Genomic DNA, 17,014 nt, shown 5'->3' with positions numbered 1-17,014 from the left:
TCTTTGATTTGAACTCGGTTTTCTTTATTGGGGGATATTTGAAAAGATAAAATTTATTCGTTTTACATAGTAAGAACGTCATTCAAGCCAACCGTTTATTGATCGAAAGTGTACATTATATTGTATAAACCAAAACCAGAGACTTGTAGTGGTTTATTTGCTCAAACGATTTAGCAGAACATTTGTAATTTATATCAGAATAACCAGATTCAAGTACGTATGTTTCGGATGAATTAATCAACGAAAATTAGCTCACTGCGCATTAAATATTCAGGTGCTCAATTGTGTGCACAAACACACACAAACCTAATAAGTACTAATAATAAATAAAAAGGAAGATAGGTAATTAATTTATTAATATAAAACATATATAAAACAAAAGCCGACAATCTCACGATGTTCAAAATGCTGATTTAATTAGCTAGAGGATATTTTTACTATAAGTATTTGAAACGGGATATTTACCATGTTTTTTATTTTTATTTGGTGGAGCTAGATATTTCGACATTATCTACGAATGTCTTGTTCACGAGACGAAAATAATGTAATAAAAATAACCATGTCAATTTAAAATCTTATATTTTTAGATATCTATTAAATTCTTCTATTAGGTTTTCTGAGCGATAATTTAGTTTCTTTTGCTTGTACAAAACTAAACTTAGTTCTGTCATTACCCCCTAGACGCCTCGCTCGATCCACGCCAGGCTCAAGGTCATTATCGTTTAGAAAGGGTTATAGTTTCTTTGAGACCTAGGGACTAAGCGCAGTTGGTTTGTTGTGGTTAAGAGAATGATTCATGAGGTCTCTTTAGTCGTGGCCACTGACCATCGAGTGCGTGAACTTTCTTCATATTTATAATTGAAATGGTAAATTTAAGGACATCTGAAAAAACGACATCGTCTTTTTTATTTTATATAATGTATTTGTAGTTATAAAGTTATAATAAATAAATTCGTTTAATTAAATAAAAATGGCGACCAGTCGCTTTATCTGCTTGGATTTAACATATGTATTATTTTTTGTTCTAAATTCAGAATTCCCGTACGAATCAGTTTATAATAATACGTTACCACATTATTTTTGGTAAAATACACGGACTTAGCCGAAGCCACTCCAACAATTAAATAATAAAGATTCCGTTAAAAGCCTATTAACATCACAAATGTCGATAACGGCTATCGACGTTTTCCTTTTAGAAAAGAAGGAAATTAGAATTTTCTTTTACGGTATTTGTAAGCATTTGGGAAGCTATAAATAATTTTCGGGTACATTTGATTCCTCTCCCGGCTCGGCAGAAAGGTTCGCGGTTTTACTAATTTGGGTCTTTTAGAGGGTCGAGCTAAATATATCGTGCTTCGTATTCTGTGGGATTTTTCCTTAAATATTTTTTTTATCAGAATTGTTTTTCATTATGGAGAAAGGGTCTTTTTCTGAAAAGTGTATTCAAGGATGTTATGAAATTATATTGTATATTGATAGTAAAATGTTCGAAGTTAAAGAAACTGCTTGGCCTTCTAAAGCCTTTTGAAGAAACTTGAAGGTTATTACGTCACACTGATGAATAAATGCACAAGTCACCGAATTTTATCCAATACATGAAAGTCTCCTCACGATGCATTCTTACATTGTAGTGCACTACGTAAATTATAAACACCAAATAAGTATATGAAAATTCCGATGTTATTGCTTGGCGTGGTTACTCATGATCTATATGTTATATTTAGCGAGATAACTCGGCTGTCTAAAGTGTCAAACTATCAATAGCTATGTTATAAAATCATTTAAAAAAAAACAGTCTTACTGATAAACCTACAAGAACCAACTTTGTTCTAGCAAAAGCGTGATCGCATACCACGTCAGGTTGAATTTTGTGACTTTCTTAAGGAAATTATTCTTCATCACCATCATCATGATCAGCCTGTATTATATCACTGCTGCTGCTGGATATACTCCGCCCCCAAGGCGCGCCACTGAGCCCGATCTTCGTCCCTTCTCATCAACGTTCTACCGGCCATATATAACTATGTTATATTTGTCTTATGTTATATTTAATTGACAAGTCATGTTTTTAGGAAATTCCCTCTCGTTATTTTTATATTGTGAAGAGGAATTCAATCATTTGATGAACACGAATTCATAAAATACTGTCCATTATAATGTTTGAAATCGGTTCCTTTTTTTAGAGGATTTATAGTCAATTGTGAGTTCAAGTTTGAAAAAAATCATTTGATTAATCTCTTGTATTCATTCATCCATTAAGATATTCATATGTAAAAAAATCTCTCAAGATAACATCATAATGTAAAAAAACACTGATAAAAAATTATTTAAATTTCGTTTGATCTTTATAACTCTGTCCCTAATAACGATCAAGCGTGTAACTCCTGGGAGTAAATTATTTATAATGCGGTTTTCTTTCAGGATAAAGATAAAAGATAAAACTTTTTTTACGACGCCATTTTCCTCAAAGCGAAACTGAATTTAATTTAATAGAGTACTTCTTTTAAGACTTACTCGTCGATAATAATAATTGGTTGTAAGAAAAGTTCTTTCAACTCGACCAGTGCGCTGCTCGGAACAAAGACTGTCCGTTCAAATTGATAAAAAAAGTGTCCAAAATTATTTCTACTTTTAGGATATTACACTGGCCATGAACTTGTGACGATTTCAATGTCCTCCTGTAAAATTGCAGCCACGATAACCATTTAAAGGGATACGGAACAAATTCCCCAAGGATATTATGGTATTTTGACACACTTGTTTTATTTGAAAACAAGAGAGACAGGAGTAATTTCCATTCCAATGCGAAGGCAATTCGTCAAGACAGGATATAACTGAAGTGCAAGATCAACGCTTTAAGTGTTTTTCGTTTTTCGCACAAGCTTAACAAGATCTCCTATCTAAGCATATCTTGACAGAAACCCCACTGAAATTTATTAGTTTGACTCAGGCTTTATCTGGCTTTATGTGTATCTGGACCTTATAGACTGCAGCCAAAAATGTAAGCTACTTGCTGACGAAGTAGTTGGTTGAAATATTAGTAGCTGGAAAAGATCTTTGATGTTTAAAGAAAATGAAAAAACTAATTATTATAATTGTCATATATTTAACAGTATGCAATATAGTTAATCTACGTCACAAAATTGACTATTTTGTGAATGTAATGCGAAATTTCGTAGTATTTTCTTAAGAACTGGCATTAATGAACTCCGTAATCTTATAGGCAGGAAATGTCAATTTAAGTTATTAAGCGCAGCTACAAGATATTGCATCGATTACAAAGTTTGCTGGACGTGATGATATTTTAATCATAGGGAAAATGGGAAGATGCGTATTAATAACGAATTACTTACGGTAAACTTAAGGGAGCCTAAAAATTAATTAAAAAATTTGCATCAAAGCAGACCAAAACACTTCGTCTCATTTAATTTGTGTCAGTAATAAAATCTTAGTTAACTATTTCCCATTTCAAGTGTATTATTTTCTTACATATTGTAATACCACCGAGCTTCACATATGAGACGAATTGTTTAAACGAATTAAGCACATTAATTCGATGGCGATCCCCAAGGTTTGAACTCAGAATTATCAGTTAAGATTCACATCTTGTAACCACTGGACCATCACAGTTGAACAGAACTATTAATAAATTTGTGTTATATATAATTCATTATCTAAGTCAAATATATAGATAAAAAAATATTTTGTAAACAAAAGTGTTTCTGCTGAAAAACGTATTTGGTAAATTATCTTGGTTTCCTTGTTGAAATGAACAAACATGTTTGTTGCTTTATTTCAAACTAAACCATACACAAAAGCAAAGCAAACTTCCGACAAAGTATCCATTGGACGCAGTATTTTTTATTTAGATTAAAACAAAAGAGAGAAAGAGTACAATAAAAGTTAAAAAATCTTAAACAAACACGATTGTAGGATGTAGTTTTGATACGGGAGTAAATCAGATGATAACCTTCATTTAAAAAACATTTAATATATATCTGTACAAAAATAACTCAATAAAAACAACCGCTGTTAATCACTTATTATAATTTTTTTTATACGGAACAGTTTTGTAAAAGTAAGGTGATAACAAGTCGATTGACCGGGCAATCGTTGACGGTATTATTGATGATTAATCGATCACGCAATGTCTCGATTAATTGAAGAGCTGACAAATGGGCCTCGACGATTATTTCATCAATTCAATCCATGCCGACGGACGTGATATATGGATTGACGGAAATACTGGTGCTATTGCACGACCAATCATATACGTCAGTACTTAATAAACAGAACTGGTACGATCTTTAGAGAAGATAAGACTTTTTTGGTTCATTATGGAAAAGTAAAGTAAGATAAATATTTTACTTGGTAGACCTTTGTGCAAGCCTATCTGGGTAGATACCACCACATTCATCATATCTTTCTGCCACAAGGGACATAACTTGTTAGTTTCCAAGGTTGGCGGCACATTGCGAATGTGAGCAATATTTTAATTTTATTTTAAATTACTTAAAGCGCCAATGTCTATGGGCAGAGCTGGCCACTTCCCATCGAGTGGTTCATTTGACTGCCATAACATGTTACAAAAAAAAGAAAAAACTAGAAAAGCAAATGATAATTATTGAAATAAATGACGCAAAACAAAACGACGATCCCGGAAGTTTCTGAGTGAAAGGAACGAGTTTTGATACCCTTTTAAAGTTGTTTCATTCGAAAGAAAAATCATTACGAATCAATGAACCGTAAAAAATTGATGAGAAGGACTCGTCGCAAACTGTAAGCGCTGTGAATGTCGCGAGATAAAAATATCTATTAACTTAGTCGATCAGTTATCGCTGAAAAGTTTGCGATAAGAAAATCTGTGTCCACGCATCGTTATGATACCACTACAATAGTTTATAGTAAAAATTTCGTACAAGTAACAGTTTCGTACGGGTGTATTTCTTTAACAAAGAAAATAATACGATATAAAGAAAATTTACACCCAAATATAATTTAGAAATTATGTGGATTTCTACCAGAAAAAGTATTTTCAGAATTGTCACCCCATACATGCAAACAAAAAAAATTGCCTATTTATAATATTAGACACCTTTCAGTTTTTTAGATATAGGAAGGTAATATACTAGATATTTTAATTTGATAAGAATTTTACTCTTCGGACGATTTTGAAAATTAAATTATATAATCATAATATTTATTATGTTCTGTCCTTTAACTCTTTTGTACTTTGACTCGCTCACACACGAATGACAAAATGCCCTGAGCAGCCAATGAGGTACGTTCCGTCGCAGCGTTTGCTGATTTATTATTAATACATTACGAATTAACTAACTAACTTCTGATCCCAGACAAAGACAACGGATTACGATATACTTAAAGTATCATTTTAATTCGCATTGCAATTTTTGTATTCAAGTTTTATTTTGTGACTTACTTAACATCTAGATCAAGTATAAGATAAAAACTTACCCGAGAGCCAGGTCCCATTAAACGGCTTATAATGGTCAGTTAGAACGTCAGCGAGAGTAGGCCTTCTACCCCGTCCTCTGCCATCATCACCAGCTGGAGTAAGCAGTGCTATGCTGAAGACTATTAAGCCCAACACAGCTGCGATCACCAGTAGTGCTATGAGAATCCCACGCCAGTTTCGCTGTGTCGGTGTTGCAGCAGCTAACTCCTGGCAACAAGAAAAATTTAAATTAGTATGATTTACTTTCAAATATCTAGTTTTATTGACAAGCAGTATCATTGTCTAATTTTGTGTCCCGGTAGAGAAGTACGTGGGCATTTGTAAGAAGTATGACTGGACTATGATATTAAGGGTGGGCCCTCACCAGGAGTATTTGTCTGTAATATAACAATGTAAGATCGCTGCCTGCGATGGTTCTCCCTGAGAATGACGGCTTATCTTACAGTAGTAATATTTATAAGCAAAATGTGGCATTGTACCATTTAGTACAATATATTTTTATCGTATGCTTTGAAATAAACATTAAAACTATAAAACAAGATTTATTGTATGTACTATAATCCGATATACCTATACTTTTAATTATGTTTTAATGTTCTTAATGTATTATTAATGAATGAATAACAATCTAAAAAAAAATGTTTTTAACAAATCTGCGATACAGCAACTGCTTAACATAAACAGTGAGTCAAATATCAAAGTTGCGGAGTGCAGTATAATACAACTTTTTGCACCGTCAGCTGCTAGCGACGGAACATGAGACTTGTTTTATTACAATTTCATATTTTATTCTGAAACGTGATGATTTAGCTATTTTTTTTTTCACAAGACAACCAAATATGTCAAGGGTTTTGGAGTGGTTACTTTGACTAAAGGGACGTTTTTTAAAACTTAAAAGTCAGTGGAGCATAAGCGATACAAGTTATGCTTGAAACATCACTTTTGTATACAAACAATTTGGTGGTAGGGCCTTGCGCAAACCCGTCTGGGTAGATACCACCCACTCGTCACATATTCTACCACAGCAGTACTTAGTGTTGTTGTGTTCTGGACTGAAAGGTTAAAACTTCTAATAGCGCCATTGTCTATGGTCGGCGGTCAATACTTAACGTCGGGTGGCCCATTTGATCGTCCGCATACTTATGTATATCATTAAAAAAAGTTTAGGTTACCTTAGCTTCCTAGCATATAATTATCGACTATTTAACGTGGGTTAAACATTAGCGCCATTATCACTTTTGTAATTTGAATTGCTATGTAAAATTTAAGAGCAGTTAAAGGATGAAAGAAAGAATATTACAAAATTGAGTGAGTTTTTGAGCGTTGCACACTCCCGATATGAAAAGATGGCCACGTTCTCGTTGGCTATTTTAGATAAAATAAAATATTACTTTTATTGTAATGAAAAATAATTTTATTATTTGGAAAGAAATCCACTGAGTGTTTTTGACCTGTACTTCTCAGGTCCGATGTATTTATTTCCGAATCGTTGGTAGATTTTTGACGGTTAATAAGTGAGTGTAATGCTCCTAGATTCAGCAAAGATTTTGACTTTGTCTTTGTTTATGTTCAGACTATCGTGGGACTAAGCACATTTAAGCTCGTATTGAAAATGTTTAGTGTTTACTAAGCCTTTAAGTATTTAGACATTTGCTGCTGGGCAAAAGGCTGGGCAACATTTTTGGGAAAAGGGCTTAGACCATTGAAAAAATAGTGGCGTATGTTTAAATCCGTGATCTTCGGTTAATATTTACTTGTTTCTAAATATACCACTAAATATAAATACCTAATTTTAGTTTACTAAAGATTAAGTCACGGATATAAAAGAAGATAATATATTATTGATCATATTCGTTGACCTAAATTGATCTGAAGTTTGTAACGATTTTGTTTGTGGAGACAACTTCACGAGTGTGAATTTACACTGGATTTTTTTGCTGAGTTAGGAGCTCGCTTAATGTATCTTTAAATGGTGTAAAGTCATTTTTCACGTCAGTCCGTTTGTTCACTTACGTCTTTTTAACCACACGAAAGATTTTCATCCATTTTCACCATAAATTGGTACTTTCACCAAAATGGACATAACAGAGTCAAATAAGATTTTTATTTTAAATATTTTTTTTGGGATAAACATTTGTAAATATTAAGGTATAATTACTATCAGCCCAGACGTCCGGGACTTTAAAAATAGGACGTGACCCCGAGGCCGTGGACGCGTGAGGTGGAGCCTCACGTTTCCTATTTCAGTCGGCCCTGAGGAAGATGGCAGCCGGGATGGCCTCGTGCTGCCGTACGCACTAGCGAGGACTGCGGGGGGGCGAATCATCTTCGCCCACTGAGAAAAGCTCCACCGAGCTACGAGCGGAGTACTGCACGGGAGAGGTCGCGGTTGCGTTATATCGACACGACCCCGCAGCCTTTCCAATCCGTGCCAAGGAGGGCAGGTAGTATTGCAGTAGTAGTAGTTTAGTAGGATCCCCGGGATCCGGTTACATTTTCAGGTTTCAACTAGGTGAGAAAAAAAACTAATAATAAAAAAAAAAAAAACGAATAACTTTTGCTCAGCTTATTTATCATACGTATTAATTATACAAAATAAATATACCGAGAATTTACACTTTAAATTGCTGTTGAATATATAGAAATTGGAATAAATTATATATCATATGTTCCAATTTTATCTATTTCCACTTCATACAGTCACGGCGATCCGTTACACGGTATAGATGTTGAATTACAAAAGTGTGGATACAAATATACCAACTTTTATGGTAAGCGGTCAAACAATATCGAAGTCTATTAATATATTAATTATTTTTTTATTAAGTATCTGCTATTATTACATGTATTTACGAGTATACCTATTACATAGCGCAATAGTGTTTTAGAATGTATGTGCTCTCTTAACAACAGGGAGCCCACATTAAATATTAACTAAACTAGAACCGAATGGTACTTAGTGGTGATTAATTAAGATGGAAACATCAAAAAACGGTAAAAAATGAATATACAGACAATGTATTAATAAAAAAGATATAGACATACACATACAAGATATAGGTTATAGCAACAAAATCAAAATATACTTTATTCAAGTAGGCTTTTACAAGCACTTTTGAATTGTCATTTAACAAACTATATCAAGTGAAGCTACCACCGGTTCGGAATGTAGATTCTTCCGAGAAGAAACGGCAAGAAACTCAGTAGTTACTCTTTTTCAGCATTTAAAACTATAGTAATGATAGTTAAATACAATTATATATGTATGTTATGTCTCTTGCCTGGAAGTCAACAAGCATTAACTCCACGCTTTTTTATCATCAATATCATCTTGTATCGAATAATATGCCTTCTTTACCAATGTATTTTTTACAAATGATTTAAATTTATAAAACGGCCAAGTTAAAAATGCCTTATTTTTATACTTATTTATATACATAATAGTTCACTATTCAGATTGTATAGGTTAAACCAAATTTTATACTAGAGAAACCGAGAGATATCTATATTAACGATACGTAATACGAACGGTCTTATTACTTCCTCATAATAAAATATCTGTTTAAGAACCGTAAAGTGAAAACGACCCTGCAAAGCAGTGACGAGAAAGGGTCGGGTTGGTTGTTTTATCTTCATTAGAGTACACTTACGGATTCTCACGGAACTGTTCTATTTGTCTACTAAATGTATCGTTGCTTTTTCTTGATGAAATTTGTAAAAGTATTATAAAGAAAATCAAAGAAATATCAAAATAAATATATATAAGCAAAACCCGCGGTTTCATTCCTTTGGAATTCAATTTGTGACGATAATTCTAAGTTATTTATGTTATTGGGTAGATAACTTTTTGGGGCTTAATTTATAGTTTCGATAATTCGCAGATAACTATATTAACTTAAAAAGTGGCAGTTGTGAAATCAAGAGCCGAGATGACCCAGTGGTTAGAACGCGTGCATCTTAACCGATGATTTCGGGTTCAAACCCAGGCAGGCACCACTGAATTTTCATGTGCTTAATTTGTGTTTATAATTCATCTCGTCGTGAGGTAAAACATCGTGAGGAAACCTGCATGTGTCTAATTTCAACGAAATTCTGCCACATGTGTATTCCGCCAATCCGCATTGGAGCAGCGTGGGAGGAGGCTTTTAGCCCAGCAGTGGGAAAATTTACAGGCTGCTAATGCTAATGAATAAAAAAATGTGACAGACAGACGCTGCAATTTTACTAATTTGTATAGATTTGTTATTAAGTTATAAATCATATAATAATATAAATTCTTCTAAAGGTCATTGAAATGTAGGTCATGTTAATAATTCACACAACGGTTGAGAGCTTTTATGTATGCTCGTTTTTATCAATCCTCTAAAATAAAACCTTATAAACAGGAACAATGACAAAATAAAATTTGTTATATATAACTTTTGTTTTTACGATAAATCCTTCGAACGCACAGTTTAGGTAAGACGGAATATTTTAAGTATCATTTTCTGGCACTTGTGACGTTTAAGACATGCTGAATAGTCGTCGTTAGGAGTTTCTTAACAGCGCTGTCATTTTCAGGTGCGAAAGATAAGTGCGAGTTCTTAAAAAAAAATTCATCGTAAATAATTGTAGCTGGATTTGTCCTGTAAATAATTGTCATAAATTACAAGAATTTCAGCCTAAAAGTTCAAGTTTAGATATTTTTTTAATGTTTACAAAACGAATAACAATAAATATCTACTAAAACTATTTTAATAAACATTTTGTTTTTTATAAATTGTTGCTTTTGATTTTATTCGATGCTTAACTAGTTTTAAGCTACGAATTAAAAAAAAAAAAAGAGGAATGACGGGGACTTGAGAAATTGGCGGGAAATGGTTAGGCGGCACGATAATTGATTCGCTGTAAGATAATTTAAAATTGTAGTAAAATGTTTTTTTTTTTATGATATCGGTAGGCGGACGAGCAAATGGGCCACCTGATAGTAAGTGGTCACCACCGCCCATAGACAATGGCGTTGTAAGAAATATTAACCATTCCTTACATCACTAATGCGCCACCAATCTTGGGAACTAAGATGTTACATTCCTTGTGCCTGTAGTTACACTGGCTCACTCACCCTTCAAACTTACTTACCCAGACGGGCTTGCACAAAGCCCTGCCACCAAGTTCAAGTATGTTAAAAAAAAACCTTGTGAGAAATAAATTGATAATATCTATAACCTGGTGTCTCTGATTGGAGGTTATACGTTTATATCTATGTTTATACATATATATTACATATGTATTACTATAACTATGTAATGAAATGTGTGAAATTTTGCAGGCATCTGAATAAATGGCTTAACTTATTAATCTTATTATTCTATACTGACAATACGATATCACGGTGTCCTATCAACTGATTCCTTGGTCTAAGTTTCTCGAGGAGAGCTTCACTAAAACATTATAGTAAAATAATTTCTCAGCATTTACGTAGAAACTGCCACCAGTATCAAAATTGCTCCGACTTGAGAAGAACCAAAAGAAACTCAGTGTGTTTTTTTTTTTCGATAAGATTAATGAGCTTTCTAAACACAAATATGAATCAAAGGTATCGAAAACGATATAACAAAGAAAGAGAAAATCGTATAACCGCGTTGAAAATATGAGATAATAACAAAAATACCGGCAATATAAATTCCACATATATTTTCGGCGAGAGTTCTAATTGTCAAAGGCATTTGAAAACTGAATCGTGTACAAAATATCGATTCTGTTTGCAAGAGTGCGGATAGAATTGAATTGAACACGATGTCTGTCATTTTTAAGCCGATTATCGGTGGCTGCTGTGATTGCGATTTACATGTATATTTAATCGGCTTGTAGTGGGTAGTTGAATAATTTTAAAAACACTTTCAGATTTAAAACTTTTATTTTAATATCACAGTTTGGTAAAGATTTTAAAACAATTCAGTATTTCAGAAATTTTTTTTAATAACATTGTATTTGCGTTCATGATAAAATATAGAGTTGCTGTTACCAAATTATCATAAACTTGTTTTCAAAATTCGATTTAAAAAAAATAAATATGATTGGTTTATCTGCTCTCTATAATTCCATAAAACGAATATCTTAGTAATTATTGACTTATTTATTCGCTGTCTCGCTCGCGCAACTTGCGACTATTACATTATTCTCAGAAACGCCGGTAACATTTATTAGTCTGTAATTAATTTAAAATTGCAAGTGTTTTTGTTAGTACTTTTATAAATCGATTTTGTAAAATACAATACAATTGTTTCCTATGCTTGCCAATGCACAATATTTATTCTGAAGTTCGATATTAAATTGTATCGGATTTCTGTAAGGAAAATTATGAGTACATACGTAGGAACTCCAGAACTAGTTTATTAGTAGCTTTCATTGTATTGTTATTTTACTTTGCTTCAATGTATTGATATTATTTAAAAATATATTAGTTTTTTTGGAACCAAGTTCTTTTACGCAAGTCTTGCAGTAGACTGAAATGGCAGTAATTGTCGCGTAAGAAAAAAGCGTTAAGCCTACAGGTGACCTGCCTCATTTTCTTCCTTTCTACGATTTTATAGAATACTAGCTGTGCCTGCGACTTCATGCGCGTTGTTTGAATTTAAGTTATTTGGATATTGTAGAGTGATTTTATTTTTATTCTATATATAATCCTAAAATAAAAGCCTAAGTTACTCCGTATTACATCTGCTATCTGCCAGTGAAAGTCCTGTCGAAATCGGTTCAGCCGTTCCAGAGATTAGCCGGAACAAACAGACAGACAGACGAAAAATTGTAAAAAATGTTATTTTGGTATATGTACCGTGTATACATACATATGCATTTAGTAAAAAGTGGTTATTTTAATATTACAAACAGACACTCCAATTTTATTATATGTATAGATAATTTAAACCTATATGTGTTACATTCACACGGGATGTTCTGTCATTGTTATTTAATTAACGTTGTTAATATTTTACATTGGGTCTGTTATTTAATATACATATAAAGCAAATTCATTCCAACCTGGTGTCCCAAGACGCCTCTCGTTTTTTATAGGAAAATGGGGCAAACAAATGCTGATCTGGTGGCAAGAAACCAATACTATTCTACTAGTTATATATAACCCCATTTCACACTTGGAATTACATTTTGGTTGGCTTGGTTAATCTGAAATAAAACTAGTTTTTAACGGATTTAATCGCGTATATTAATTATTTTAACATCCCGACGTTTCGAGCACTTTGCAGTGTTCGTGGTCACGGGCAGACTCAGATGTTAAAATAATTAATATACGCGATTAAATCCGTTAAAAACTAGTTTTATTTCAATGTGTAATAATCGCGAAAATCTAAAACAACATTGGTTAATCTGATCAAATGAAAAACACAATCATTAAAAAGTTTCTTCGAAATTGTCGAAGCTGTCGACTTATAAACACAAATAAAATAGAAACTTTTTTTATCCTTAATCCACTCTTAAAAATTTTCTATCCCTTACTTAAAAAGGGACTACACTTCAATAATAATTTATACAATAAAAAATAATTTTAAGTCGGCTTCATAATATATTATACAGAATTCCATAGCTTGGAGTTAGGGTTTAATTTGAATGCCGCTGACGGTATTTAAGTTTATGTATTCAATTATGCATTGAAATTAATTAGATGAACGCTAAGGAGCTTAGGGTTCTGTTCAAGGTGCTACACGTTATTGTCACGAGGAAAAGAGTATTTATTATGACACAACCATGTCCTTCATCCGAAAAGCCGAGACTGCTCCAAGTTAAGTTAAGTTGCGATAAGGGATTCAATAAATTCGAATGTATTATAGTCAAGTGAACTTTACATCTATCAACCCGCATTGGAGCAGCGTGATGGAATATGCTATGCAAGCCTTCTCCTCAAAGGGAGAGGAGGCCTTAGCCCAGCAGTGGGAAATTCACGGGCTGTTAATGTAATGTAACTTTTCATGGAATTAGTAATATTTCAAGTCTACCATCATTTTGGAAAACAGCATCCAGCAAAGTGAAACGATAACAAATTTGCGTAGTTGCTATTTTAATATAAATACACTTATAATGTGGTTAGTATTAACAATTATTGTTTTGTCTTAGTCCCGTGTTACCAAAAAATAACAAAACTGGCAAAGTTTTAACGTTGTATTAGCGTTTATGATATTATTTTTATCTTCACCTGCTTAACGTAAATTTGTATCGAAGTTCTTTCACGCGTCTTACGGTAGAGTGAACTGGCAAATATCTTCATCGAAGGAAAACGGTTAAAAATCGTCGCGTTATGACTGATTATCTGTTCCTCTCTTTCTCTTTCGCTCTGTCTCTTTCTGTTATATGGGTTTAAGAAAACATTAGTTTAACTGTGTTTATGTTATTCTTTTAAACCGTACAGGATTTTTAATAATCATTTATTTCTTCTCATTTATATATTATATTATCAAACGTTGTTCAATTATAATATTTGGTTCCTTGTGTGTATATTTAATACAAAATTTATAGCAAAAGCAACTTCAATCCAACTGGTTGTCCAATACCTTTTTTACTGACGTATGTTCGACATATTTCGAGACGACTATTAACTTTCATCATCATGAATCAGACGCGACAAAATCACATCGACGTCAGCGATTGTGACGTAAGTGAACCCGGATTGGTTGATAATCCTATACGATGTCGTTGCCGTTTCGTTTTACGATCATTAGTTAAAGGCCTCGTTGGTCTGGTAGCTCATAAAGTAGCAGTTACACACTGGTACATTATAATATCTTTATCTGCTGGCTAATTCTAAATTCAAATTCGAATAAACTCAATACTTAAAGGAAAACACGATTGTGAAATATCAGAAAGGAAAGTATCACGCAAATTTGACTACTATAACTGTATGAATACAAGGATCAAAATAGCGTATCAATGTCGGTCGTTTTTATCATTTCGACGAGACACGAAGTGAGTTCTAATAGCACTGCAGAAGGACTTCAATGTACGAGTACGACAGTATAAAATAAAAAAATAAAAATAAACGTATTAATATTTCTCGAGTAGCTCAGACAGTTGAATCTCTTAATCCCATTATTTCTTAAAATCTGCTATCTCATGTTCAATCTTATCTTCGTAATGTGTTGGAAGAATAAAAGGCACTGTTATTTTGATAGTCTTCATTTATAATGAATAACTAAGTTTATAAGCTGAAACAAAAAATTGCGCTCTGAAAAGAACGAAACAAAATATTCCCATCAGCTATATGTTAAATTATATAAATGGACTTTAAGGGCAAAGTAGCATATTATCATGGCAATCCTCTGAACATCATTCATATGTGTGTATATAGTCAATCAAGACTTTTCTGACGATACCAGTTTTGTCAAATTGTGGTTTTTTGGCGGAATGGGCCAATTGTGCAAATGGGCCAGATGATGGTAAGTGGTCACCATCGCTCGTAGACACCCTTGTGCTTATACTGGCTCACTCAACCTTCAAACCGAAACACAACAATATTATATTAGTATTGCGGTAGAATATCTGATGACTGTTACTTATCCAGACGTGTTTGCACGAAGCCCTATCAATGAGTGGTTGGAAGAATGCGGGAACAGATACATACGTATCATACATCTCTGTTCCCACTCAAATCATAACGGTTCTTTTGGTTTAGCTTGATCTTGACAGACGGGCTAGTGATGAGAAAAAGAAAATATAACATATATAACAGTCGATGGAACGATGGAATGCGTAATTCAAATTAGAATTCAATTTTTTTTTTAACTTATTTTCCTAAAGAGACCCCAACCACTAGCCAAAGAGACCCCAATCAAAAGGACCCCCGTTCGTGAAAATAACTTAACAATGATCTTTAATAAGGACTTTTGTAATCAATATTTGTAGCAGTTACTGCCTCGCGTCCCTACCGTCCGACCGATGTAACATTGTTCAAGCGTCTATTATTTTCAGTGTTTCTATTTAAATTTTACTTTGAAGCAATAATATATAATAGAAAAAGTGTTAAAACTTTCGGATAACGCTGGTATCTTTAGGAACTTTTGTATTATATGTATTTTTTTTAAATATTTTTATAATTTTTAAAATCATTAAATTAAGAAAATAATATGGTCGTCATTGTAAAGTTATGTATATAAGCTCTAATCGTTATAACAAGTCTGAAACCGTCTCGTCTTTAATAAAACTTAAGGCATGCTAATATATCGGTCATTGAACTTGTTTGTACGGAATTTCTAACTTCATAAATTCTTATTAACCGTTTCTCGTTGAATATGGAGTCATAATAATCTGTATTGAATCTGCTTGCTTTAAAGCTTTTAGATAATCTAAAAATTACGATAAATACAGTCTCATATTATGTGTAACATCAAGTCGTATATTATCTTGATAATAAGCAACATTAGTAGTAAGTCTCTTGCAAAAAGGTTTATCTGACGACCGGTTCTTGGTACGCGCGCGCTCATTGGTCAAATTTAATAGTGCGCACTTCCCCGGTGTCCTGTTACAGACTTCCGTCCCATTTCACAAAATAAGTCCCAATTTCAAGAAAGCGAGAAAAATATATTTACTCATCAATAATATACTAAGGATCAACTTGCAAAAAATATTTGTTTTGTCAGGAATCTTTGCTGAAGAACGCAGAATAACTTGCCACTGTTTTATATAATCAGATGTGTGGTTTAGGAACCCGTAGATGAGATTCATGCTAAATATTATTTTTTATTTGGCAAGAAGATATCTCTATCGATATATATATCCATAATATCTATTCTAATATTATAAAGAGGTGATTTTTTTCTGTTTCTATGTAAGGTAATCATTTCATATATGAAATATCTAATTTAAAAAAAATCTCTGGTAAAAGCTACATTAGGTAAAAAATATATTCGTATCATATCATATCGTCATATATATTTTATTTTGGCATATTACGTACTAGTGTAATCGATTTTAGCGTTTAATTAAACGCTTTATGTAAGTCCGTCTTTGTAGGTTCCACCCACTTATCAGTTATTCTACCGACAAACAGCAGTACCCAGTGTTGTTGTGTTCCAGTTTGAAGGGTGAGTTAGTGTAACTAACAGACACAAGGGACATAACATCTTAGGACGAGGATAGTGACGCATTTCATCGTCCGCCTACCTATATATATAATTTTATCATTTCCTTAAGTACGTAAACTGTACTCTAAGAATATGATAATGGATATTATAATGGACTCTGGAAAGTAATCTAACATCTGCCGGTTTTCTAAAGGTAAACTACAGCCTGAATCTGTCCGTATATCAAGTTTATACAATATCGATCGATGTCTTTTGCTCATAAAGTATGTATTATGCCAATGTATGACACGGCACTGATTGGAACAGCATGTTTGCTTCAGGCATCACATAACATATTATTTATGAAGTATGTAGGCGCGTGGACTTCCTGATTATAAATGCTCGCCATCGCCCATAGACGTGGGCTTTTTAAGAAATATTCACCATAATATATATAATGCCTTTGAGCCTGTAGTTTAATTGGCTCAAG

General features: G+C 33.0%; 1 protein-coding gene across 2 annotated transcripts in view; it reads right to left on the bottom strand.

The window, feature by feature from the left end:
- Window positions 1-17,014, bottom strand: part of LOC125073325 (inactive dipeptidyl peptidase 10-like) — a 271,293-nt gene that overhangs the window by 83,883 nt on the left and 170,396 nt on the right. For both annotated transcript variants that reach the window (XM_047684110.1, XM_047684109.1), the window contains exon 2: window positions 5,476-5,683. In XM_047684110.1, coding sequence (XP_047540066.1) covers window positions 5,476-5,683 — 208 coding nt within the window. The remainder of the gene's footprint in view (window positions 1-5,475; window positions 5,684-17,014) is intronic.

Source organism: Vanessa atalanta, chromosome 24, assembly GCF_905147765.1.
Source record: "Vanessa atalanta chromosome 24, ilVanAtal1.2, whole genome shotgun sequence".
Classification (NCBI taxonomy): Eukaryota; Metazoa; Arthropoda; class Insecta; order Lepidoptera; family Nymphalidae; genus Vanessa; species Vanessa atalanta.
The sequence above is the reverse complement of the archived record's forward strand: the minus strand, read 5'-3'. Positions and strand labels throughout refer to the sequence as shown.